General features: G+C 47.5%; 1 protein-coding gene across 2 annotated transcripts in view; it reads left to right on the top strand.

Annotated features, from left to right (window-relative positions):
* COL6A3 (collagen type VI alpha 3 chain) overlaps nucleotides 1-24,128 on the top strand; it is a 52,380-nt gene that overhangs the window by 15,842 nt on the left and 12,410 nt on the right. For both annotated transcript variants that reach the window (XM_018084472.3, XM_018084475.3), the window contains 31 exons: nucleotides 2,681-3,301; nucleotides 4,430-5,029; nucleotides 5,600-6,202; nucleotides 6,613-7,215; nucleotides 9,166-9,512; nucleotides 9,994-10,072; nucleotides 10,397-10,542; nucleotides 11,941-12,033; nucleotides 12,462-12,515; nucleotides 13,399-13,470; nucleotides 14,360-14,386; nucleotides 14,504-14,548; nucleotides 14,655-14,708; nucleotides 14,868-14,930; nucleotides 15,328-15,393; nucleotides 16,080-16,133; nucleotides 16,869-16,904; nucleotides 17,433-17,495; nucleotides 17,788-17,850; nucleotides 18,512-18,574; nucleotides 19,044-19,106; nucleotides 19,267-19,317; nucleotides 19,440-19,475; nucleotides 19,572-19,634; nucleotides 19,763-19,825; nucleotides 20,515-20,547; nucleotides 20,649-20,685; nucleotides 20,793-20,804; nucleotides 20,967-21,460; nucleotides 22,117-22,216; nucleotides 22,711-23,409. In XM_018084472.3, coding sequence (XP_017939961.2) covers nucleotides 2,681-3,301; nucleotides 4,430-5,029; nucleotides 5,600-6,202; nucleotides 6,613-7,215; nucleotides 9,166-9,512; nucleotides 9,994-10,072; nucleotides 10,397-10,542; nucleotides 11,941-12,033; nucleotides 12,462-12,515; nucleotides 13,399-13,470; nucleotides 14,360-14,386; nucleotides 14,504-14,548; nucleotides 14,655-14,708; nucleotides 14,868-14,930; nucleotides 15,328-15,393; nucleotides 16,080-16,133; nucleotides 16,869-16,904; nucleotides 17,433-17,495; nucleotides 17,788-17,850; nucleotides 18,512-18,574; nucleotides 19,044-19,106; nucleotides 19,267-19,317; nucleotides 19,440-19,475; nucleotides 19,572-19,634; nucleotides 19,763-19,825; nucleotides 20,515-20,547; nucleotides 20,649-20,685; nucleotides 20,793-20,804; nucleotides 20,967-21,460; nucleotides 22,117-22,216; nucleotides 22,711-23,409 — 5,403 coding nt within the window. The remainder of the gene's footprint in view (nucleotides 1-2,680; nucleotides 3,302-4,429; nucleotides 5,030-5,599; nucleotides 6,203-6,612; nucleotides 7,216-9,165; nucleotides 9,513-9,993; nucleotides 10,073-10,396; nucleotides 10,543-11,940; nucleotides 12,034-12,461; nucleotides 12,516-13,398; nucleotides 13,471-14,359; nucleotides 14,387-14,503; nucleotides 14,549-14,654; nucleotides 14,709-14,867; nucleotides 14,931-15,327; nucleotides 15,394-16,079; nucleotides 16,134-16,868; nucleotides 16,905-17,432; nucleotides 17,496-17,787; nucleotides 17,851-18,511; nucleotides 18,575-19,043; nucleotides 19,107-19,266; nucleotides 19,318-19,439; nucleotides 19,476-19,571; nucleotides 19,635-19,762; nucleotides 19,826-20,514; nucleotides 20,548-20,648; nucleotides 20,686-20,792; nucleotides 20,805-20,966; nucleotides 21,461-22,116; nucleotides 22,217-22,710; nucleotides 23,410-24,128) is intronic.

The raw sequence follows: 24,128 nt of genomic DNA on the forward strand, positions 1-24,128 counted from the left end.
TTCCAAGAAGCTAAAAGAAATTACTTACCTGCCCCATCTCAATTGGCAACTGAGGCACTTGGGTCTGGTGGTGTTTGAAACAATTATGTAGAAACTGCTATTGCACTTAGATTTTCCTCTCCTCAGACCCTGATCCAGCAAAGTATTAAAGTTCAAATTGAATTTTAAAGATAAGTAAGGAAAAGGCCTTTTGTTCAGCTGGAAGAGCTGCAGTTGGTGCTGTTACGTGGGTACAAACCTGAAATAAGAAGGAGTCATTGCCTCAGAGACAGTGCGGTAATTGATGTGCAGTGCTGGGCAAGGGCTAGAAGAAGCAGATACAGGCTTGTCTTGATTTCTTTTTCCATCCTCCCTTTTCTGGAGGAGTGGTAGTGTGTAAGGAGCACTGCAGAGCACTGGATTCACTCTTGCTCTGTTGTTTCTTACAGGATACGATGGCAGTTTCTAGATTTTGTTCCTATGCACCAATAAATTAGATGCTCTCGACTCTATTATGGTTGAAGCTCAGTAGATGAGATGGATTAATTGAAGAATATTAAAAAAAGAATCATAAAGAGGATCACACTGCCATAATTATAAATTCAGTCTGTGGTGCTGGAAATTATGAATGTAGAGCTGTGTGATTTCCTGAGGCAGCCCTAATTTGAGCATTACCTTGTCTTCGAATAGAGGGTGGAGACAAGGGAAAGTGTAATAACATCCACATCATCTCTTCATAAAAGTCCTGAGCAGATGGACTTAGAATCATAGAAACATAAAAAAGAAATAGGCCTGGAAGGGACCTCAAAGTGCCATCTGCTACATGCCCTTGCTCCCAACAGGATCTTCTTGTCCAGAACCAGCTGACATTGGTCTAATCTGTTCCGGAAACCCTCTGGTGGAGATTTCCCAGCCTCCATAATCAATCTGTTCAATCCCTTTGATCTATATCAATAAACATTTTCCCTTAATGTCAAACTTCTACCTCCTTAGTCACAGTTTAAGCCTTTTACATCTCCTTGAACTCGAGAAGGATACAGATGTCAGCTCGCTCCCGTGTTTTGTGTGCCATGCATATCTTGTCTCTGTCTTCATGTCACCAGCTCTGTACCCAGCTCATTCAATCTACCCTGGTAGGCCTTGTAGATCTTATTCTGCATTTTTACCCTTTCCTCTCCAACATCAGCCTGATCCAAATGACCAGAGTGCAACAATCGCATCCCCTGGTCATCTCTTACCCCACCCTTTCCATGCAGATTCATTACCCTTCTCATATTTGTGCAGTTTCTGCCTCAACAAAGACTTGTGCAGCTAGTGCTCTTGAATTCCACCCTCCCTTTTCAAACCATTTGTGTCATGTCAAGATCATTTTGAATCCCTTGGACCACCAAAGACTATTAATAATTGTGCTATTAGCTCACTGATAGTTGCATCCACCCACTTTTCCTAGTATTCTTGGCTAAAAGAGAGACACTTCGTTAGAGTGTCCATATTTTTTTCTTCTTTATCCACTATCTAGACACTTTTAATAGGACTTTTTCCTGCTCCTGAATTTTAGAGGAAGTATATGAAATTGGGACACACCAGGCAACATCTGCTCCTTCTTCCCACCTATATTAATGTTCTGGTCCTATGCATTAATCCACCAGGTTTCCAACAGTCCTCTTAAATAATGTTTGATCTGAAGTCTGCATTAAGAATTCAACTGCCCTTGTTATTTCTTTATATGTCTAGCATTCATAAAGCAGATATTTAAGATTTTCTTCAGAGAGACAGATCATGTTCCTGCCAAGATATTTTGGGAATGCTGTCCAGCAGTTGGTGTGTTTGAGAGACAGGGATGTTTTCTGCTTGGTTAAGCCAAAGCTTTGCAATTCTGCTGATCAGTAGCAGAATCCATCAATAATTCTCTGATCTTTGACAATTCATGGTCTTGGAGGTTTTTCTTTTTTTTTTTTTTTTTTTAAATAAAGAATGTTTGGTCAGAATTAACTTTTCTTTTTTCCTGCCTGAAAATAGTAAAAAAAACCAAAACAAACCACCAAGCAAAAAAACCCCAAACAAACAAACAACAAACTCCTGCCCCCCCCACCCCCACAGTATCTAACATTTTAGAAGATCATTTCAGCATTTTCAGCTGAATGTCCTTTCCAGCTATTTCTTATTTTTATTCTGGGCATGTGCAGAAGTATTTATTTCTAAGTCCAGTGGTACCTCAGAAAAGCTCTTCTCTCCCTCTCTTCACCATCTCCCCGTGAGCACTCCCTGCAATATGTCATTTCATCCAGAGACTCAGAGTTTGCTGCGAGCAAAATATTCCTGATGCCCCAGCCTCCTCCTGCATATTGCAAAGCCAAATATCAACTTCCCAGCTCCTTTGGGAGCAGATGGCTTCTCCCAGCCTCAGGTAGGAGATGGCACCCAGAGTCCCTTTGCATCCTATTTCCTATGAATCTGTGATTCTATGACCCGGTGGGTAAGGCATGGCATCCACTGCACTGTGGTTTCCACCAACTTCCACCCATCTGCCTCTTCACCAGAGATTGCATCCGATGGCAAAGGAACTGAACCACTTGTCCTGACACCTTACTTTCTCCTCCCCGAGCTTTTGTACTCCTTTGGTTCGATGTACGCGGAGAATATTAATCACTGCAAAACAGCATCTCACTTATTCCCCCCTTCCCTTACTTGTCTCAAACAGTAGTTGAGAGAGGTGAGAAGAAGGATGTGGTGTTTCTAATCGATGGCTCGGATGGTGTCAGAAGAGGTTTCCCTTTACTGAAGACGTTTGTCCAAAGAGTTGTTGAAAGCCTGGACATCGGTCGTGACAAGGTCCGCGTCGCTGTCGTACAGTACAGCAACATCATACAACCTGAGTTCTTGCTCGACACCCACGAGGAGAAAGCAGATCTCATCAGTGCCATCCAGGAGCTGAAGGTTATGGGAGGATCTCCTCTGAACACTGGAGCAGCCCTCGACTATCTCATCAGGAATGTGTTCACAGTGTCGAGTGGCAGCAGGATAGCAGAGGGTGTCCCACAGTTCCTGATTCTGCTGACTGCTGACCGGTCCCGGGACGACGTGAGGAGGCCCTCGGTGGTCCTGAAGACGAGTGGCACAGTGCCCTTCGGCATTGGGATTGGAAATGCTGACCTCACAGAACTGCAGACCATTTCCTTCCTACCGGATTTTGCTATCTCTGTTCCCGACTTCAGCCAGCTGGATTCGGTGCAGCAGGTCGTCTCGAACAGAGTCATCCAGCTGACCAAGAAAGAGATAGAGTCACTTGCCCCTGATCTGGTTTTTACATCTCCCAGCCCAGGTGAGAAGATGTTTGTGTCTGCACCAAGAGCCAGCAGCAAAATATGATGTTTAGTAACATCATGGTTGCAACACAAACCAAGAAAAGCAAAGATGGTCACGGCTAAGACTCCCAGTCAATCTTGGTCTCACTGTTGGTGCACTACTTAGGGTTGGTAGGAGCTGTGTAATTAAGCTGAGCCACCTTTAAGCCCAGTCTCTCAAGGTGGTCCACGCTATATCCACATGGAAGACCCAAAAAGTGAATGCTATTTCCTTAATCTTATTTTAAATGGATGGATTTTAAATCCATGCTATTCCTTCTGGAGTGGAAATTGCATCATTTAGATGCTACAGGAACACCATCACACTGCTATAAATCAAGGTCAGCTCTCTGTTATATGTAAGACATGCTGATTTTTCTTATGTTTGCCACCCTCATTCACCAGGGGAAGGGAAATTTGAAGTGGGCAACGGGAAAAGGATCAGATCTTCCATTTCTGGTCTCACTCAGAATGAAATACAACCAGTGTATGCCTGAGATGAAGAGTAACCCAGATCAGTCCCTTAGCAGTTCACCATCCTACTCTGTCTGTTCCTAAGCCAGACCACCTTCCTCTATTTTCATTTATCAGTGAGATATACTGTGATAATTCAAGCTCTGACCTGAATTACCACTGCAAAAAATACTTAATTAGGAATCAAAAAGTCATCCTGGAAAGGCAGAAGCTGAGAGAATAATAGGATAGAAACTTTCCTAGAGGATAAACCCAAAGAAAGAGGGGTAGTTCTGAGTGTAAAACCACCCCAGGCTGCCTAGCAACCTGCCCTGAGTAAGGACTATCACCAGGATATGTTTCCTTGGGTGGACATCCCACAAGGAGTTATTGTTCCAAGTGTCCCCTGCTCCCTCTTGCTTCCTTTGCTCTGGAAGTTGCTGTTCTTGCTCCCTGGGGATGTGCCTAGCAGACTGGCCCTGTCTCTGTCTTGGACTCACAGCTGGCTGCTGGGGCTCCCAGGAGATAATCACAGGCAACGAGACAAGGAGCATCCTCCCCATGGCCAAAGGCAGTGGTGTAGATGACGAGCTTAGCTGCTTTCCATGAGCAATGCCTGGTGCACCTTCTGATCTCTGCCTTCTCTCCCGCAGCGGGTGTGAGGAGGGACGTTGTGTTCATGGTGGACGGCTCCCGCTACGCCGCCCAGGAGTTCTACCTCATCCGCGACCTCATCGCGAGGATAGTGAACAGCCTGGACGTGGGCATTGACACCACCAGGATCTCGGTGGTCCAGTTCAGCGAGCATCCCCACGTGGAGTTCCTGCTCAACACCCACTCCACCAAGGACGAGGTGCAGAGCGCTGTGAGGCAGCTGCGGTCCAAGGGTGGCCAGCAGGTGAACGTGGGGGAGGCCCTTGAGTTTGTGGCAAAGACCATCTTCACCCGGCCCTCCGGGAGCCGCATCGAGGAGGGTGTCCCTCAGTTTTTGATCATCCTCTCCTCCCGCAAGTCCGACGATGACTTCGAGAATCCATCGCTCCAAGTCAAACAAGTGGGGGTGGCACCTCTGATGATAGCAAAGAATGTGGATACTGAGGAGATGGTACAGATTTCCCTTAGTCCTGATTATGTATTCCAAGTCTCCAGCTTCCAGGAACTGCCCAGCCTCGAGCAGAAGCTGCTGACTCCTATTGAAACCCTGACTGTGGACCAAATCAGGCAGCTGCTGGGAGATGTGCAACCCCCCATAGGTAAGGTGCTGTCAGGACTGGCTGTCTCCAAGTTGCTACTCAAGTAAATGTTGCCCAAAAAGCCTTCCCTTAAGTTGAGGTTTTCCTTAGACAAAAGCAAATGTGCAGCACATGTACAGTCTTGGAAGGAAACTTCCAGATAGGTGGAAATTCTACTCGAGTACCTAAAGTACATATAATTTATAATTTTCAAGTCAATACATTGCCTATTTCGGTTTTCAATTCAAATTCTGCAGTGTGTACAGTTGCCTATTCCCATCTAGCAGCTCTCTAGGAAACAGACATAAAACTGGAAACATTGACAAATCCAGATTAGAGCATTAATAAACAAAACAGATAAGGCTCTAAGTGATGCATGCTTCAAATATCAGGCAGACTGTTAGCACACACATGCCCACTTGCACACAAGCCCTTCTGGAGAGGGCTCCCAGAACACCATAACTAAAGTTGGCTAAAATATGTTGTGTGGCTCTACCTCACACGAGAGCAGATAGCGCGGAAATCCTCCAGCAAAGCTTCAGCAAAGGCTTTGGCACACCAATAATTTCCTCTCTTCTTGCTTCCCCGCAGATGTTTCTGGTGAGGAAAAGGACGTTGTCTTCCTCATTGACAGCTCGGACAGCGTTAGGCCTGAGGGGCTTGCTCACATTCGGGATTTCATCAGCAGGATTGTTCAGCAGCTGGAAGTGGGGCCAAACAAAGTGCGAATCGGGGTGGCACAGTTCAGCAATAATGTCTTTTCTGAGTTCTACCTGAAGACCCACAAGTCCAAAAATGCTGTCCTGCAAGCCATCCGCCGTTTGAGGCTTAGAGGGGGCTCCCCCCTGAACGCTGGCAAAGCCCTGGACTACGTGGTGAAGAACCACTTCATCAAGTCTGCGGGGAGCAGGATAGAAGATGGAGTGCCCCAGCACCTCGTCGTCATCCTCGGAGACCGGTCCCAGGATGACGTGAACAGACCTGCTAATGTGATCACCTCAACAAACATCAAACCCCTGGGTGTTGGAGCCAGGAATGTGGACAGGGACCAGCTGCAGATCATTACCAACGATCCTGAGCGTGTGCTTGTGGTACAGGACTTCACAGGACTCTCAACTTTAGAAAAGAGGGTACAGAGGATTCTTGAAGAGCTTCCAATACCTACAACAGAAACACCTGGACCATTCTTACCTGGTAAGGCTGGTATTCTTCCTGTAGACTTTTCTGAACAGAGCACAGATTGTATCTGTACAATGTGAAAATGATTCCATGATTACACCTTTTGATTCCCATCCCTTTAGTCACATGGATAAAAAGAACACGTTGAAACACATCTTGCTGAGCATAGGAAAGAATGGAATTAAATTAGAAAGGAGATAAGGGTGTCTGTCACAAAAACAAGTAATGCTGTATGAAGTGTTATACAAAATCTTTCTTCTTGTGTGGATGTAAAATCCTGCCAAGGGTCAATGAAACTAAAGTGGTAGAAAGGAGAGAGAAACTTCACCTTGCAAAGTGATGCTTCACAAAGCACTAAGCCACTTAAATATTATAGATGCTGCAAACAACTGTTAACAACTGTGTTTGCTTTGTGATTTTTTCAGGAGGTAAAAAGCAGGCTGACATTGTGTTTTTGCTGGATGGCTCCATCAATCTGGGGAGAGATAACTTCCAAGAAGTTCTTCAGTTTGTCTACTCTGTGGTGGACGCCATTTATAGGGATGGGGACTCTATCCAGGTAGGACTGGCCCAGTACAACTCAGATGTCACCGACGAGTTTTTCCTCAAGGACTACTCCACCAAACCTCAGATTTTAGATGCCATCAACAAAGTCATCTACAAAGGCGGGCGAGTGGCAAACACTGGCGCAGCCATCAAGCACATCCAGGAAAGACACTTTGTGAAGGAGGCCGGCAGCCGAATCGACCAGAGGGTGCCCCAGATCGCCTTCATCGTCACGGGCGGGACGTCTACGGATGACGGGCCGAGGGCCTCCCAGGAAATCACGCAGAAAGGCGTAAAGGTGTTCGCAGTGGGCGTGAGAAACATTGACCTGAAGGAAGTCAGCATGCTGGCCAGTGAGAGCGCCATGAGCTTCAGAGCATCCACAGCCCAGGAGCTGTCTGAGCTCAATGAGCAGGTCCTGGTCACACTGGAAGCCGCTATGGAGGAGACACTGTGCCCAGGAGTAGCAGAGGTGACAAGAGGTAAGCACAATTCTTTTGTAATGTGCTGAGGTCGTTCCCAAGGGTGGCTTTAAATATCCAAAGTGTTTTGATGGACTTATCCATTCTACTCTTGTGCTTTGCCTGCAGCCTGAGGTGCAGCATGGGCTCATTCCTCCTTCATGAGTGTGGTGGGGGACTGCAAACCTTTGGTACGAGAGCTGCCTGTTTGTGTGTGTAACATGGTGTAGCATCACCACAGAGGTGCCATCGTGGTGAAATTCATTTCAGATGTGACAGTCAGGCACTAAATCACTGGCCTCCTATCACTGTCTCGAAGGGGGTCTTTTATTTAGCTGCCTTTGGACTAAGTCTCACCTCCTTTCTCCCAGATGTGTAGGGACATGATAACAGTATCATCTTAACAGACAAACTTATTCAGTGCCAAAATGAAAAGTGATGGTCCTTGTTTTGCCCTTGGTGTCTATTACAAGCTAATTGGACTTCTTGGCCTTTCGGGCATACAAAGTGTGCTGGAAATCACAGAATCATAGAATTCTAAAATGGTTTGGTTTGGAAGGGACCCCAAAGATCATATAGTTCCAACCTTCCTGTCATAGGACACATTCTGGTAGACAAGGTTGCTCCAAGCATCATCCAACCTGGCCTCGAACAGTTCCAGAAATGGGGCAAACTGTGCCAATGCCTCACCAGGAAGAATTTCTTCCCAATATCCCATCTAACCCTGCCCTCTGGCAGTGAGAAGCCATTCCCCCTTGCCCTGTCACTCCATGCCCTTGCCCAAAGTCCTTCTCCAGCTCTCTCATAAACCCTTTAGGCACTGGAGGGGGAAGACAATTTTTCTTGCCAGACCGTCCAGGGTGCCCACTGGATCTCACAACAAGTACATGAGGAAAAGCCAGCGCGTGAGTGGTTGTAGATTAAGGCAGAATTGCCTTAAGAGGGAATCCCATGATTCGGCTGCTTCAGAAGCCACACAGGGGAATTGCGGTGAGTAAGTGAGCTGGTATTGCTGTCAGATCTGACTCCCAGCAGCTGGTTTTACTTACTACATTACAGCCAGTCCTACTCCCAGCATGGCTGAACACAGCTCAGCCCTCTGGCATTGAGCAGAGGTGTCACCTGAACTGCTGGAGAAGCTGGAGAGTCACAGCAGCCCTGAGCTGAGCAGCAGCTCCAGCTGAGAATGAAAGCTGAGTGCAGGGAAAAGCAAACCACTGCTGGTGGTAACCAGGAGCGCTTCCCAAGTGCAGCACCAGTGGGACTAATATCAAAGAGAATTCAAACACCTCCCTGTTTGAAAGCCTATGTAGGAGAAGAAGATGTTAAATCCTGAGGAAAGACATCCAGCAGCCTGATTTCCCCATGCTCCAGACCAACGGGCAGCTTGGTGGCTGCAGGGTGATTCCACGCCCCCACTAAATATTCCAGCAGAAAGGCAGACTGTGCATCACCTTGTTGGCTTGGGCCGAGCATCTTCAAATCCTGTTTCTTCTCTAATTCCCAGCTATCTCCTATAAATCCTAGCTACACCTTTCAGGGATTTGGGATCAGTTACCTTGTTGTCACCTCCCTCTGCATCCCTGAGGCTGGAGGACTGTCACTTCAAGCACAGGCAAAGGGTATAGGTACACTGTGCAAGTACTGACAGGTTTTCACGCAGTGGAAAAAAAGGAGCAGTCTTGACTGCCTGGTGAAAATGAAAATTTCTCTTGGACTTGGTTTAGGCAGCTCCTCCCAATGAAAAGAAAAAAAGAAAAAAAAGTTAAAATTAATAAAAGGCAAATTTTTTCAGGTTATCATTGCTATGATGAAAGGAAATAGAAGGAACTTGTGTATCAAGTGCTGGCAGTTCTTGATGCAGAATGTCTTCACTAGTGACTAAAAGAGTGACTAAAAAAGCCATTACTTGAAAAACAATCATCACATTGCTCAATGATGCTCTTCTCTCTCTCTGCATTTCCCTTTCAGATTGTGACTTGGATGTGATACTTGGCTTTGATGTCACGGATGTTGGGCCCGGCCAAAATATATTCAATTCCCAGAGAGGTCTGGAGTCCCGGGTCGAGTCCGTGCTGAACAGGATAACGCAGATGCAGAGGATCAGCTGCACTGGCAGTCAGGCACCCAACGTCAGGGTGGCCATCATGGCCCAGGCACAGGGGGGACCCGTGGAGGGACTGGACTTCTCCGAGTACCAGCCCGAGCTGTTCGAGCGGTTCCGGGACATGCGCGGCCGCGGGCCCTACCTCCTGACGGCGGACACGCTGAGAGCCTACCTCAGCAAGTTCAGGTCCTCGCCCTCCGGCAGCGCCAAGGTGAGTCAGATCCAAGGCCACTGGGAGGGTGTTGGCCAGGGAAGCTGGCTTCTGGTGTATTTAAAAAAAAAAAAAAGGCGACTGTAAACTCGTAACTTAAAATTATTTGTTAAATAAGTAAATTTATTCACCATAAATTTGGTCACCTAAACCCTGCCTGTTTCCTGCGCTCCCACTTCATTGTCAGGGTCCTGTCCTGACAGTTGATTGAGCATCGCTGCAGCCAGTGCCCATCACCACTGCTTGGCTGCAAACTATTGCTCTCCAGATATTTCCCTGATCGTGCTCTAGCAACAAACACCTGCATGAGACAGTGCGCGGGAACCTGGCACAGAAATCCCTGGAAAAAACATGGCCTGGAAAAGGCACAGCAGTTTCCCCATCTCCTCTCAGACGAAGCATCCCCTGGAAAAAAGGCCCTTCAGGTTGCACTTTGATTGTGTTTCCGAAACTTTCTGATATAAACTTATTTCTCTCCCAGGTCATAATTCATTTTACTGATGGTGCAGATGACCCAATAAGTCAGCTGGAAGCTGCTTCATCTACTTTGCATGCAGAAGGTAAACCTTTTACTCTTCAAGGCAGTGATTATAGTCCATGTTTACATGTGGCCCATTTCTCATGAATCCACTGTCTTTGGGCAGTAAGGAATAAGGATTTCATGAGTTCTACAGGCACTGGCTGTTCTTCACTGCCTTCCTGTGATATTTAGCTGCCTGCCTAAGCACGTGGGTAACTCACACTGAATGTGCCTGTTCTCAGTCAAATAAGCTCCTTTTGCAATCAGAGAGGTGGATAAGGATGTGTCATCACCGGGGAGGGTGTGCAGGCTCTGCAGAGCACCTCGCCCCATCCCAAAGCCCCTTCTGCTTCCCCCCTCTCAGGTGTCAGCGCTCTCATCTTCGTGGGGCTGGACCGAGTGAGCAATTTTGACAGAGTGATGCAGCTGGAGTTCGGCCGTGGGTTCACCTACAACAGACCTCTCAGAGTTAATCTGCTGGACCTGGATTTCGAGCTGGCAGAGCAGCTCGTAAGTAACTTGGCACAGGCAGCGCTGCCTTGTAATGCTGGAGGGAAGCCCATGGCTGGATCTCCTGCAGGGCTGAACCGTGGCTGAATTACACCCTCTTGGCTCTGCTCCTCCCCCCTCCCTGCCTCACATCAGCTCTTCTTACAGATGCCACAGCAAACAAAGATCATGGCACTGCCTGGTCTCCTACCGCTCCAGACGAGCGGGATGGGATAAGACACCATCAAAAGCTGCCGTGTCAAAAATCTGCCCTCTGCCTATATTTATACTGTTGGGGTTTTTAACCTTATGGCAGTGCCCTGTCATACCTGGCCAGTGTTAGAGCTTCTCTGCTTTCTAGGTTTCTTTCCCCAAGCTGATTCTGTTTAGTTAGTTCCTACTTAATATTTATGTAATCTGAAAAAGCAAACAAACAGTAAGTCACTGTATTTCAGACGTGCTTTTGACAGACAAAGGAGTTATCCCTTAAGATCCCTGTCAATCCAACCCATTCCATGATTCTTTCTTCTTCAAGATTTACTGCCCTCCCATATACATAGACCCTCTTGAGTCTGTTAGGCTATTTGCTCTCAACCTTGGAATGTCCAGTTCCCCCCAGTTTCTCATCTGCTACCAGCATGGTTGAGGTCCTTTTGCAGTAGATTTAATAAGATTGGGCTTAACCACTGATCCCTGTGGTAATCTTGCTAAGCCCTTCTCCGCACATCAAAGTGCAGCCACTTGGGAGTGAACCTTGGGTTTTGGGATAAAAGCTAGTCTTCAGCCCATCCCCAAGTAATTCAGCCTAGGAAAACCCTTCCAAAATGTAAATGTGCAAAGCTGGCAGGAAGCATTTGCAGCCAGCAATGTACTTGGCAATGAAAGTGATTTTTTTTTTCTTTCCATCGGATGATGCAAAAACCAGCTGCAATTTCTCTGGGCCCATATCTTTCTTTTGAATTTTTTTTTTCTCTTTACTATATACTCACAAATGGTTCTCAGCCTGTGTGTTGCTGGTGAGCTACTCAGTGCCACAACTTTCTTGTGGCCTATTCCACAACCTGGATTGGTTTCTTTGGAGCTGAGATTTCTCTCTTCAGTGACAGGCGCTGCTCTGGGGACTGATCTCCTACTAAATGCACTCTGTGAATTCTGCCCCACACAGTTCCCATCTAAACCCTCCTTCTGATGTCCAAAATACAGCGTTGGTTTCTTCTTGCTAACCATGTAACCTAACCAGTCTGCCAACACACACCTCCCTCTCTTGCTGTTGGGGGTGTTTCAAGGCAGAGGGACCCCAAAATGCTGCTGGGTCAATGTTATGTTTGTCACAGGAGCAGTCCCGCAGCCTTGCAGGAGTTATGGGGCTCTGCCAAGTTTCTTACATCTTCATGTTGTGTCCTGTGTTGTTTGCTGCAGGACAACATTGCAGAGAGGACGTGCTGCAAGGTCCCGTGCAAGTGTTCAGGACAGAGAGGGGACAGAGGTTTGCCAGGCCGCATAGGACCAAAGGTAGGTCATTTCATCTGGGGATAAAGGGTCCCTGTGCAAGGGACCCCAGTGGTCTTGGGTGAGTGATGGGCAGGTTGTAGTGGGTGATGTTAACGAGGGGATCATCTCCACCCACAGTGGGTGATGTTAACGAGGGGATCATTCCTCATTTTAAAACTGACCCCGGGCCTGGGGGTTGAGAGCTGCTCTTCTTCTCTTTCCTCACAGCCTCTGTGTTGTAAAACACCCAAGAGGGCAGGGAGGAGTGGCTGGAAGGAGGAGGCGAAGCATCTTGTGGAAAGATTTTGGGACATCAAAAGGAGATGGTTTCTCTCATTAACTTGTTTACTCAGATGACCAAGTAGCTGCTTTGTGCAAATCTAGGGAAATCTGGAATATCAATCACAGAACTATGAAAGAAATGCATAATCCTCTCTGTTGTCTTCTAGGGTGTCACAGGTGATCTTGGATACGGGGGCTATCCTGGTGATGAAGGAGGACCGGTGAGTGGTTGTCCCTGCTCAGGCACTATAGCAAAGCATTTAGAGGCTTTTCCACTAAATATTTTCTGCTGGGGATGTGGGTGTGGATTAGAAGAGACAGAAAGCAGAACTTTGAGGTCCCCCCTCCCAGTAGCCTGAGTAGCAACTCAGGTCCCAGCTGCTCCTGGGATAAAGTCAGTCAGGAGCTTCTTGAGAGCTGGAGAAGCATGACGGGGGGAAGAACTCCCATTACTTGATGTGATCCAGGTCTGTGCTGTTTCTCCAAGGCAAATAAAATCCCCAGCTTCATCAAAGCTGCAGCCTATGCCAAAGTTTTCCAGCAGCTGAAAGGTTTGAGGTAGTACAAGGAGGGAACCAAGAGGGGTGTTTCCATCACATGGCAGACAGCACGAGTCCCATGACTTCTTACTAGCACTGCTTCATCCAAACTCCTCATGAATCCCACGTCAGCCCTGTAACAAACATCCCCGAGGCATCACTCCCGGGAGGTGAAGCCGAGGCCAATGGCCCAGGCTGGGGCCAAGTGCTGCAGTGAGACACTGCGTGCAAGGCAATGCTCTCCTGGAGCCTGGAGGTCAGGGTGGGATTAGATGCCTATGCAGAGCTCTGGGGGTTTCATCTTGTAATTTTATTTTTGAAAGAGAAGTTTTATAAAGCTCTTTCATAGCTGAGAGTTTGGGAAGGATGTTTCTCTCCCAGTGACAAAGACTTGCAGTTGGTCTCCACGTGAGGAAAGTTGCGGGCAGGAGCTGGTGGGGTGATCAGGCAAAACCTGATGTTCCATTTGCTCCTGTGCCTCCAAGCCACCTCCTGTGGCAGTTAGCCACAGAAACTCGCTTAGCAGGCAAACCCTGACCATTGCTTTTCCCCCTGCATGCAACAGGGTGAGCGTGGACCACCGGGTGTGAACGGGACACAAGGTTTCCAGGGATGTCCCGGGCACAGAGGAACAAAGGTATGTGTGGCACCAGCCTGCACGGAGCAGACCCAGAGTCCAGTGGGTGGGAGTCCACCAAGGGCAACTCCTGCTGCTTTAGGAGGTCACACAACAGCTGCCATGTCCCCTCCAGTGGTGGTGTCCACCTGGCCAAGCACCGAGGCTTTCAGCACGAGTCGTGGCTTTAGTGTTGCTGTGAAGAGCAAAAAGGAAGCCCAGAGACACCCAGGCTCAATCTAAGACAAGGATGATCTATTTTCTGCAGTCTGGCTCTGGGGGAAAGATTTGGGAAGAGATGGATCTGTTCTTAACACCAAAAAGTGGCTCAGAGCTGGGACAGTGTGTGGATGGAGACAAGTGAGCCATGGCTGCAGTTTTAGAGAGGAACCTTGAGCTAATTGTTCAGGACAGCAGCCAGAAAAGGTGGGGAAACATGTAATATTTATGGAAAATATTCAGTGAAATTAAGGGGATGTTTCCTGCCATTTGCTCTGACCACAAGATCCTCTGTCAGGGAGAAAAGGAATGCATGAACCAAGCCCATTAGTTGCAGCTGAGATACTGAGTCTCTTTAAAAATCTGTCCAACCTTGTCAAAGGCACCAGGACTGACTCTAGATTAATATAAAAATGGATGCAGGGAGAAAAAAAAGTCAGTGGAGAAAGAGTTGTGGCTAAGGAGTGAGCTGTTTTACTGGATCAGCTGGATTAACCCTACAATCCACATATTTTATCTTGGCACAAGCCTTGAGGAGGCAGCTGAAGAAAAATATTGGCATAAGAGGAAATAGGCAATGCCCTGGTCCTGGCTCTGGGTCTGCCACCAAGCCCAGCTGTCCTTTCTCCACCACCTCCCACAGCAATGAACTGGGCAAAAATGGAGTAACTCCCTTTTCTGATCTCTTTAGGGTTCTCGGGGATTCCCAGGAGAGAAGGTAGGGAGCTATTTCCTCATGCCATGGCGGTGAGCATGAATGTATGGACACATCAGGATCCCCCTCCCTGTTCCCTTTTCCCTCAGTGAGCATTTGCCCTTTGCCTCTCTTCCACAGGGTGAACTGGGAGAAATGGGCCTGGATGGTATTGACGGAGAAGAGGTCAGTCATTTTAATTGCTTTACTCCTTATAACAAGATGCTTCAGTGAAGTGTTTAAGGAGCACTTTGGAAGTGGCAAATATGCTAAAATATTTTTCTTTTTTTAGGGAGACAAGGGTTTGCCCGGCTCCTCTGGAGAGAAGGGATACCCCGGCAGGAGGGTAGGCTTTAATCACAGTGGGGCTAAGGGATGGTGTCAAGGTGGATTTGAGCCAGGGGAGGGGGGAAAGCCATCACGCTGCCCTCAGGGCTGAGGGCCTGGGCAGAGATGCTTTTGACAGGCAAGGGCTGCTCTCCCAACCCTCTGTGTCTTCCTGCAGGGTGATAAGGGAGTTAAAGGTGAACGAGGAGAGCGAGGTGACCGTGGGGTCCGTGGAGATCCGGTAAATACTGCTGAGACATCTGCTTGATTTTCCACCCACTTCCCACCACTCCTGGGGGTCATCAGCTCAGGCTTATTAAATGGTGCTTGACAGTGGCAGGTCCAGTGACAGAGCAGGAACTGGGAGGTGACATGTGGGCACCACATGCCTCTTGATACCAACCTGTCAATCACTGTTTCACTATATTAAAATCCCCCTTCCTCCCCTTCTTTGGTATTATTATTTCTCCCTTGAAAAGCTGTGTCTGACTGAAAACAGCAATAATACTTCATCTATTTCAGTCAAAAAAGAAAAACAAAAAAGAAAAGTTGGTCCTGAGCTCTAGCAGAGCAGTTTATGATGCCCGATTTTCATGTCCCACTTACACAGATGTTTCTCATTGCTCTGTTGCTTTCAGGGAGATTCGGGAGCTGATAACACTCAACGGGGCTCCAGAGGCCAAAAGGGTGAAATTGGACCAATGGTAAAATTTCTTTGCTGTCTTGTGTTGTTTTTTTGGTTTTTACAATAGGATGGGAAAGAGAAAGTATGAGAAAAGGGTGCTGTCAAAACTGTGCAGGTTTCTTAAACTCATCATGCCTCATCAGATGGAATGGGGTTTTTTTCCACTAGAAAATGCTTCTAGTTTGCAACTTTCTCTGTGAAGATGTCAGTTTAGAAGATGTTTTGTGTAAAAGGTGCCTTTTCAAAAAAAATTGTTATTTTACAATGTCTTTTTTGATATTTTCACTGAAAACAACTTTGCATATGGAAATTAACTTCATATGTTCTTGTAGGTCATATACAGAAATGGAGAACTGTTTAGATGATACCAAATCTGAACCTCCTGATTCACCTGAAACATTGGAAAAAAAAAACCCAAAACACACTCTCCTTGGAAAATTTCAAAAATCATATGTTTTAAAATCAGCTCAGAATAAAAATGCACCTTAAAATGTCAGAAGGCACTTCCCAAAGAATAGGGATGTCAAATTGTGTTGGCTCAGAAACTTGATGGAAAGTCTCTGTGACTTGATAGAAGGATTCTCACCAATGCAGGACTATTAAGTAATGTGTGAGAACATGAAAGGATCCAGTTTTTGAGCTGAACATATTTTCCCAGTGCCTGCTCATCTCAGGGCTCTCACCTGAGTTTTGTTTTTCCCTTAGGGAGAACCAGGACCGCCAGGGCTCAAGGGCCAAGACGGTGGAGTCGGGAGGAAGGTGAGCTGCCAGACCCCCACTCAGCAGGGGCCAAGCTTAGATTGACAAAAATTTTTTCCCTCCTCCCCTTCCATGTACTTTGTTTCACAACCATCAGGGATGCAACCACAAAAACCAACAAAGCAAAAAAAAAACAACCCCACCCAAGCTCAAGAAGAAAAAGCCTGGGGGCTTCCCTGCTTGTTGTAGGGATTTTAAAGGTTTAACCCTGAATTTATTCGCATGCAAATAACTCAGTGCTCAGATCAGTGGAGCTGCAACTGATTTCTATGTAAGGCCAGGCTGGACGGGGCTTGGAACAACATGGCAGGGGGAGTGGAATTAGGGTCTTGAAGGTCCCTTCCAACCCAAACCATTCCATGATCCTGTGATATGCATCTACATTTGGCTGCTGGTTTTGAAAAGGCGAAAACCAAACTGGAGCTGGTGTGACTGGAACATCTGGAGATGCCTTCCCTGCTCCCATCCCAGGGATGGTGACACGCTCCTGCATACTTGAGGGAGCAACACACCTCTGTGGTGGAGTGTTGGGAGATGTGAGGAGGGAGAAAACATGCCAAAGTTTGATTAGAGACAGCTGGCCATCCAGATTTCTGTCTCCCTCTCTCCCCAGTAGTTTAAACAATTCAGATTTAATTTTGGACTCAGAACAGCATAGATACATGGACATAAAAGTGATAGAGAACCGTGTGGTTACATATTCCAGTAACAAGCCTCATTGTTTCTCCATTCCAGGGTATGACAGGACGAAGGGGACAGATAGGGGTTAAGGTAAGTGGTGATGGGGGCAGCACCTTGGGCTCCTGCCACACCATGGACCAGGTAGCCACAGCACCCAAAGACATGTGCCAAGAGATGGGCCCTCTCTGCCTGCTCTCTCCCCCAGATTTCCCTGCTCCTCCTGCTCGGGCTCATCTCCATGTATGCTTCTAGCTGGACTGGGTGCAGAACCAACCATTCTGGGGCTGCCCGTCCTCTGCAGCATTCCCTGGTCAGATGTTTTGTCTCCATGTGCTGCTGGAGCAGTGTAACAGGGTCAAAGCATAAAGGAGGTTGATGCCTATTGATTGTAGGGGGGCAAATTACCCCACCCATGCTGTGCTTATTCTCTGCTATAACTATATTCTGAAAAAGGAGCCAAACCAAGAAAAGAAACAAACACCATCCCCCCCCAAAAAAAAAATCTGTTCTTCCCTGCTCTTTGTGCAGTTGTAAATGCCCTGAGGTCTCCTTTCCCTTTGCATGATGTTGACCATGTCCCCCCGTGCCAACCTGCACTGTCCTGTTCTGTACTTCCAGGGCACCGCGGGCGCTCCCGGTCAGGCGGGACCGGCTGGAGAACAAGGCATGCGAGGGCCTCAGGTCAGTGAGTCTGCAGCAGAGCAAGTGTCTTGCCTCATGGTGCTGCTGTGTTGTTTCATCACAACCACTTACCCAAAGAGTCTCATGAACAGGGACTGTCAGGGTTTGGGTATTTTTGGGTGTGCTGTGGCCAGGCTGTGCTTCCCAGGGACATCAAGCCTGGAGCATTCACACCACCCAAGTGTGATGAGTTTACAAACCATCTCTCAGGCACTGCAGCATTTGCTTTCTTTGGGGTCTTGGTGTGTTTCTGTCTGTGTGTGTTGACAGTGTCTCTTTTCTCTCCATGCAGGGTCCACCTGGCCAGCTTGGCACACCAGGCATAAGAGGAGAGCAGGGTGTTCCTGGACCCAGGGTAAGCCTGCTGCTGCTTCTCAGACATTGACCCAGCTATATCCTTGTTGAACTAACAAGATTCAGTCAATGTGTCTTTCCATTCCCTAGGGCTCCAACTCTGTTCCACTCTCTTATAACACACTCTTCCAGCATGATTCTCCTCTCAACTTACACTAAAGATTTCTTGATCAAGAGTTACGGAAGAAAAAAGTTAAAAGCAACCACAGAGGGGTCAGGACTTCAGCGTTTGGCCTGTTATGGTTTGCCATTTTAGTTCAAAAACACCCCTGAGTGACTGGCAGGGCATCTTCTGTGACCTTTCACCCTCTGAAGCCAGAGCATAACCATCTCACATGCTTCCTGGGGGCCCCCATGTACTTATTTCTCTCTCCTACTACATGGACATAAAGCCAGATAATCCTGCATTTCCCCATGATTTTTCCCCTCCTGCTTTCCTGGGGGGTTCTCTAAGGACAATGTGAGGTTGCTGCTGACATTTTTGTTGAACTGAGCTGGACATCCAGCTCTTCCCAGCCATGAATTGGACTTCTGAATTTCCTAAGGTGTTTTGAGAGGCACCAGCCCTACTAGTCAATACACGATTTCTGTGGTCACCTCATTCCCTGGTTTCTGGCACTCAAGTTTTCCTGACAACATGCCTCTCCCCATTTCCATTCCAGGCTGGTGGTGGACCTCCAGGAACCCCAGGAGAGCGTGGCAGGATCGGTCCCCTGGGACAGAAGGTATGTCTTCATGAGCACTTGGCATCAGCAACCAAAACAGCATTGAAAAGCTTCTGGATTTTGCATGAGCTTAAAAAAATATATGAGACGAACCTCTTGGGCTTGTCCAGTGTGGAGTGAAGCAAGGTCAGTGCTCTGGTTGCCTCATTAGGCTCCTGTTTCATCAAACAGAGAGGCAAAAGTAATCAAGTAACTGGGCAGATTTTCAGATGATGCCCACATGGGAAGGTTGTTGTGCTGGATCTCTCTAGACCCTCCATATGATTTTATCTTTCCTGAAATCACTAAAGGTCCCACTAAAGAGCAAGAATTTGGCAGAATTGCTGGCTGTGTAGGTCCAGCCGTGCCTCTCTGCCACAAGGGCCACTGCAGACTGGTCTATGTAAAGAAACCAGCGCTGATGGGGTGGGAGAGGCTCAGAGCTGCCTGGAGTTCCAGCACATGCTTTAACAGATGCTCCTGTTCACAGGGTGAGCCTGGAAACCCAGGACTCAAAGGGCCGAATGGACAGCCAGGCCCACGAGGAGAGATGGTAAGTGTGGCCACGCCCTCACACCTTTGAGAACACTTAAAGAAAAGTTTCTCAAAGGCCTGTGCTTGAGTGGGTTCTTTCTATTGATGCTGTTGGACCTGTGGGGTTTCAGCTATTTATATATGACTTCATATTAACAACTTTGGCTTTCCAATTTTAGGGTGATGATGGACGAGATGGAATTGGTGGCCCAGGTCCTAAAGGCAGAAAGGTAGGTGTATGCTCAGCATGCCCAACTCCTTAACAAAGACAAGGAAGTTGCCAAGGTCCCCAGTGCAGATGGAGAAGGGCATTTTGTAAAACAGATTCAAATAAACCCTTCTGTTGTTTCAGGGAGAACGCGGCTTCGTAGGCTACCCGGGGCCCAAGGTAGGGTGCAGCCCATGAGCTATGCATTCCTTTTCCAAGGAATGTAACCATGATCCTGCAGATTTAGAGCTGTAATTTGTGTTTTTCCCCAACCAGGGTGGACCTGGTGACCGTGGTGTTGCTGGAGGCCCCGGCCCAAAAGGAAACAGAGGCCGCAGAGTAAGTTGGATCGTGACACAGCTTTTCCCTTCGGCATGAACACCCTGAAAAGATGTACACATCTTTTCCCCCAAGTGCTCCTGGCAATCCTGCAGACGTTCACAGGTAGAACTTCTCTTTGTCTCTAGGGAGACGCAGGAGAACCTGGGGCACCTGGTCAGAAAGGAGAGATTGGATATCCTGGACCATCAGTAAGTGTTCGTGGCATTGCTGATGGAACCTCTGGCTTCACCCTCGGAGAGAATCCTGACTGAGAAATGTGGTGATCCCTATTGGTGCCAGGCATTGAAAAATAAGCCCATCACGTCCTCCTGCTGATTTCAAGTTGGGCAAATCCCTCTTTATTTGTCTTGGATGTGACTCTAAATTTCTGACTAGCTGTTTATCACTGATAAATATTTACCCACCCTCAAACCGAAGGAAAAATTCAAGAGACACATTCTTACCAGGCACTAGGATTTCCCCATGGCAATATGCCCCTTAAAATTCCTTCTAGGACATTCTCAGCTCCTTATCATTTATCACCCCACACAGGATATAGTCCATGACCAAAACTGGCTAGCACAGAGCATCCTAAAAAGGCCAAGATGACTTGAACTTAGAGCATTATAAATTATAGAAACAAAAAGTCATAAAATGGTCTGGGTTGTACAGGACCTTAAAGGTCATCTAGTTCAAACCCCCCTTTTGGGTTTCATCTCAGCTATGTTTATTCCCCACATGGGAAAGCACTTCCCCCTGTGCTGGAAACACAGATGAAAACAGACAGGTTTTCCCTTGGCTTCTGCATAACCTGTAGTTAAATGATTATTCTGACAGTGTTCATGTGGCACCCTGAAAATACACACTGCTCTGAATTTATTTATTTTTTTTTAAACAGGGGCTTAAGGGCGATAAAGGAGAATCCAGAGATGTAAGTGTGGCATAATTTCTCTCTTGTTTTGAAATACCCTTTGTTGGCTGTGTGACATATCTCCTTTTCCCCCCTTTCTCCCTCCCTTTTATTTTGTGCAGCACTGTTCGCTTGTGCGGAACATCAAAGACAAATGCCGTGAGTACATCAGCGCTTTGCTAAGTCCCTTTCTCTACCCTTCTTTGCCCATCATGTTACATGACTGGCACTGACCATGCTGTTTTTTCTCTCCATCTTTTCCACAGCTTGCTGCTATGGTAAGTCGCATTCAGCCCTTTAAACCCCAGAGCGACCGTGTGCCAGAATTGTTGCCCTTCCCACATGCATGGTATGAATGATTTACCCCTGCTGAGGACGTGGTCCTTGCACCCTGACAGCTGTTTGAGGCTTGATTTGTTCCCAATGCACATTCCTGGCAGGTCCCAAGGAGTGCCCTGTGTTCCCAACGGAGCTTGCCTTTGCTATCGACACCTCCTCGGGCGTGGGCAGGGAAGTTTTTAATAGGATGAAACAAACTGTGCTCAGAGTCGTCAACAACTTAACCATCGCTGAGAGCAACTGTCCTCGTGGTGCCCGGGTGGCTCTGGTCACCTACAACAACGAGGTCACCACAGAGATCCGCTTTGCTGATGCCAGGAAGAAATCCAGCCTCCTCCAGCAGATCCAAAACTTCCAGGCAACCCTGACCACAAAACCACGCAGCCTGGAGACTGCCATGTCCTTCGTGGCCAGGAATACCTTCAAGCGTGCCCGAAGTGGCTTCCTTATGAGGAAGGTGGCTGTCTTTTTCAGCAACGGGGACACGAGAGCCTCCCCGCAGCTCAACGACGCCGTGCTGAAACTCTACGATGCCGGGGTCATACCCGTGTTCCTCACCAGCAGGCAGGATGCGGTTCTCAGCAGAGCTCTGGAGGTTTGGGGTCGTTCACCCTTTCTTTCCTTTTCTGCTCATGACCTCAGTCTGGTTTGTGGGGGAGACTGATGGCATTGGATCGTACCGGCAGTGAGGGGCTGGCTTCCACAGGCCTCTCAAGTGCTTCAGCACTGAGAAAGCATTGCTGGCCAAACTCACCCAGCATGCCTATTGGGAGAGAAATCCTAATTCCACAGTCACCACACCGCGTGCTGTGAAACACTACTGAGGTTATCATGAGTCATTTGTATTCCAGACCATAGCTCCAGGGTGCCAGGTGTGGTATGAAACAGAAGGAAGGAGTCTCCATAGTGAGAAAGGTCTGGCAGAAAAGGCAAAGGGTGGGAAAATTGGAAGTACATTAGCATTGTTGGCAGAAGGAGAGTGGACATGCAGAGATTTAAAGCCACAAAAAAGCCCCAGACGAGCACACTGAGCACTGGTTCAAGCACTTGATCCTTTTCTTGGAGTTTGTGACTCTAAACTAGTCCCACTAACACATGTCAGGGCCATGAGGCTCCTCCAAATGGGATCCACCAAGGCCACTGTGCTGAGCAGAGAATCTCTGAGAGTTGTGCATTGCCTTCCCTTACTCTGAGCTGAAAACAAGAGAAGGCAGCATTGCTAACACTGTGTTTCTGTTTCCATCTAACCAGATCAACAACACAGCGGTTGGCCATGCCATTGTTCTTCCAACCAGTGCCAGTCAACTGAATGAAACTATCCAAAGGCTCTTGACTTGTCACATTTGTCTGGGTAAGGCATCCAATTTCTCCTCTAAGACAGTGCTAAATCCTTCTGGTCACACAGCAGTCAGTTGTAAGTGGTGCAGAAGGGAAGCCCAGCTGGGAGTCAGCCCTTTTGTTGATGAAGAAAAGGGATTCATGTTCTTGGGTTGAGCAAAAAATTGAATGAGGCACACTGGGGGTTCTCTACTTTGTAAAGAGAAGCTCCTTTTTAGTCTGGTTTCCACTTTAACAGCCCAAATACTGGTAGCAAAATGCTCTCAAAGATGGTCTTCTGCCATTTATGACAGAGTGCTTCAGAGATTCTCTTGGACGCAGGAGCATGTAAAAATTCTAAGTGCATAACTAAATGTGTTGTGGTGTGAAATGAATTTGGTATCAAGTAATGGACCAGCCAATGTCCATGGCTTGATAGTATTTCATATGATGCAAGAGATTTTTACAAAGATAAAAGAGGGTGATTTTTAGTTCCTTCAGGTGAAACCTACTATATTTCTTCCTTAGATGTGTGTGACCCCAGTCCAATGTGTGGTGCTGTTACCCAGAGACTTGGATTCAGAGACAGAAGGGCAGCCCCAACAGATGTTGACACTGACATAGCCTTCATCATGGATAGCTCAGAGTCCACCACACCTCTGCAGTTCAGCGAGATGAAGAAGTACGTTTCCCACCTTGTAAGTAACCTGGAAATCAGCTCGGAACCAAAAGTATCCCAGCACCATGCAAGAGTGGCAGTTCTCCAGCAAGCTCCTTATGAACACGAAACCAATTCAAGCTTCCCACCAGTAAAAACTGAGTTCTCACTAACAGATTATGGATCCAAAGAGAAGATCATTAACTACCTTCACAACCAAATGACCCAGCTGCATGGCACGAGGGCTCTGGGCAGCGCAATTGAACACACAATAGCTCATGTTTTCGAGAGTGCACCAAACCGTCGGGATCTCAGAGTCATAGTCCTGATGATGACAGGCAAAGTGAACAAACAAGAACTTGAGTACCTGCAGAGGGTTGTCACCAATGCAAAATGCAAAGGGTACTTCTTTGTTGTCCTGGGCATCGGCAGGAAGGTGAATGCCAAGGATATCTACAGCCTAGCCAGCGAACCAAGTGACGTGTTCTTCAAGCTGGTCGATAAACCAGGAGAGCTTCACGAAGAGCCCTTACTGCGTTTTGGCAGACTGCTGCCATCTTTTATCAGAAGTAAGTCTAACATCCTGCAGCCAAAGTGTTATGGAAGGGGCAACTCAGAGGGGTTAATCTCACAGGTCTGGTCTACCTGCCTGTTGGCGGCGGGAGGTGGCTCTAGCATGGCCATCTCTTTGGGCAGTGGGGCCCACTGAAATTAGTCTCTTTTTATATCTTCTGTACTGTTTGGTGCATTTATGGCTGCTCATAGGTTTGCCTAGTTGAGTAAGTCTGGGTTTTGTTCACTTTGGAGTCCTCATCCCATCCCATCCCACATTGGCTCACCAAGTAGAGTTTGTGCTTCTGTCTGCTTTGACTTGGTCTCCATGGGCTCACCTGTGGGATCTGACCTCATCCTGCATGGCTTGCCACTCACATCTGCAATATATCCCATAGGGTCTGGTCCTGCTGAGGCTCTTGGCCCTTTGCAGTCTGCCAGCACTTCCTTGGAGCTCCTTGAACACCCAGCGAATCTTTCTTCCCAGTATCAGCATAAATAACATGTCTAGCAGGCACTTGTATGGCTCAGGCTCAGATCTGGAGTTGCTGCATGCAGACTTAAAGACCAGATGGATAGGATTCTTTGCTCAGGGATAAACAATGCTGCTGAGTTTGGGATGTGCAGACTATGCCTTGAAAATTTGCATCTCAGCTTAGCTGGAGACCCCAGGCTGGATCACCAGCAGCCAGGGATCCTAAACACACCCAACCAGCAAGGACAAGAAATGGACCTT

Source organism: Manacus vitellinus, unplaced genomic scaffold (assembly GCF_001715985.3).
Source record: "Manacus vitellinus isolate BGI_N305 unplaced genomic scaffold, ASM171598v3 scaffold_71_pilon, whole genome shotgun sequence".
Classification (NCBI taxonomy): Eukaryota; Metazoa; Chordata; class Aves; order Passeriformes; family Pipridae; genus Manacus; species Manacus vitellinus.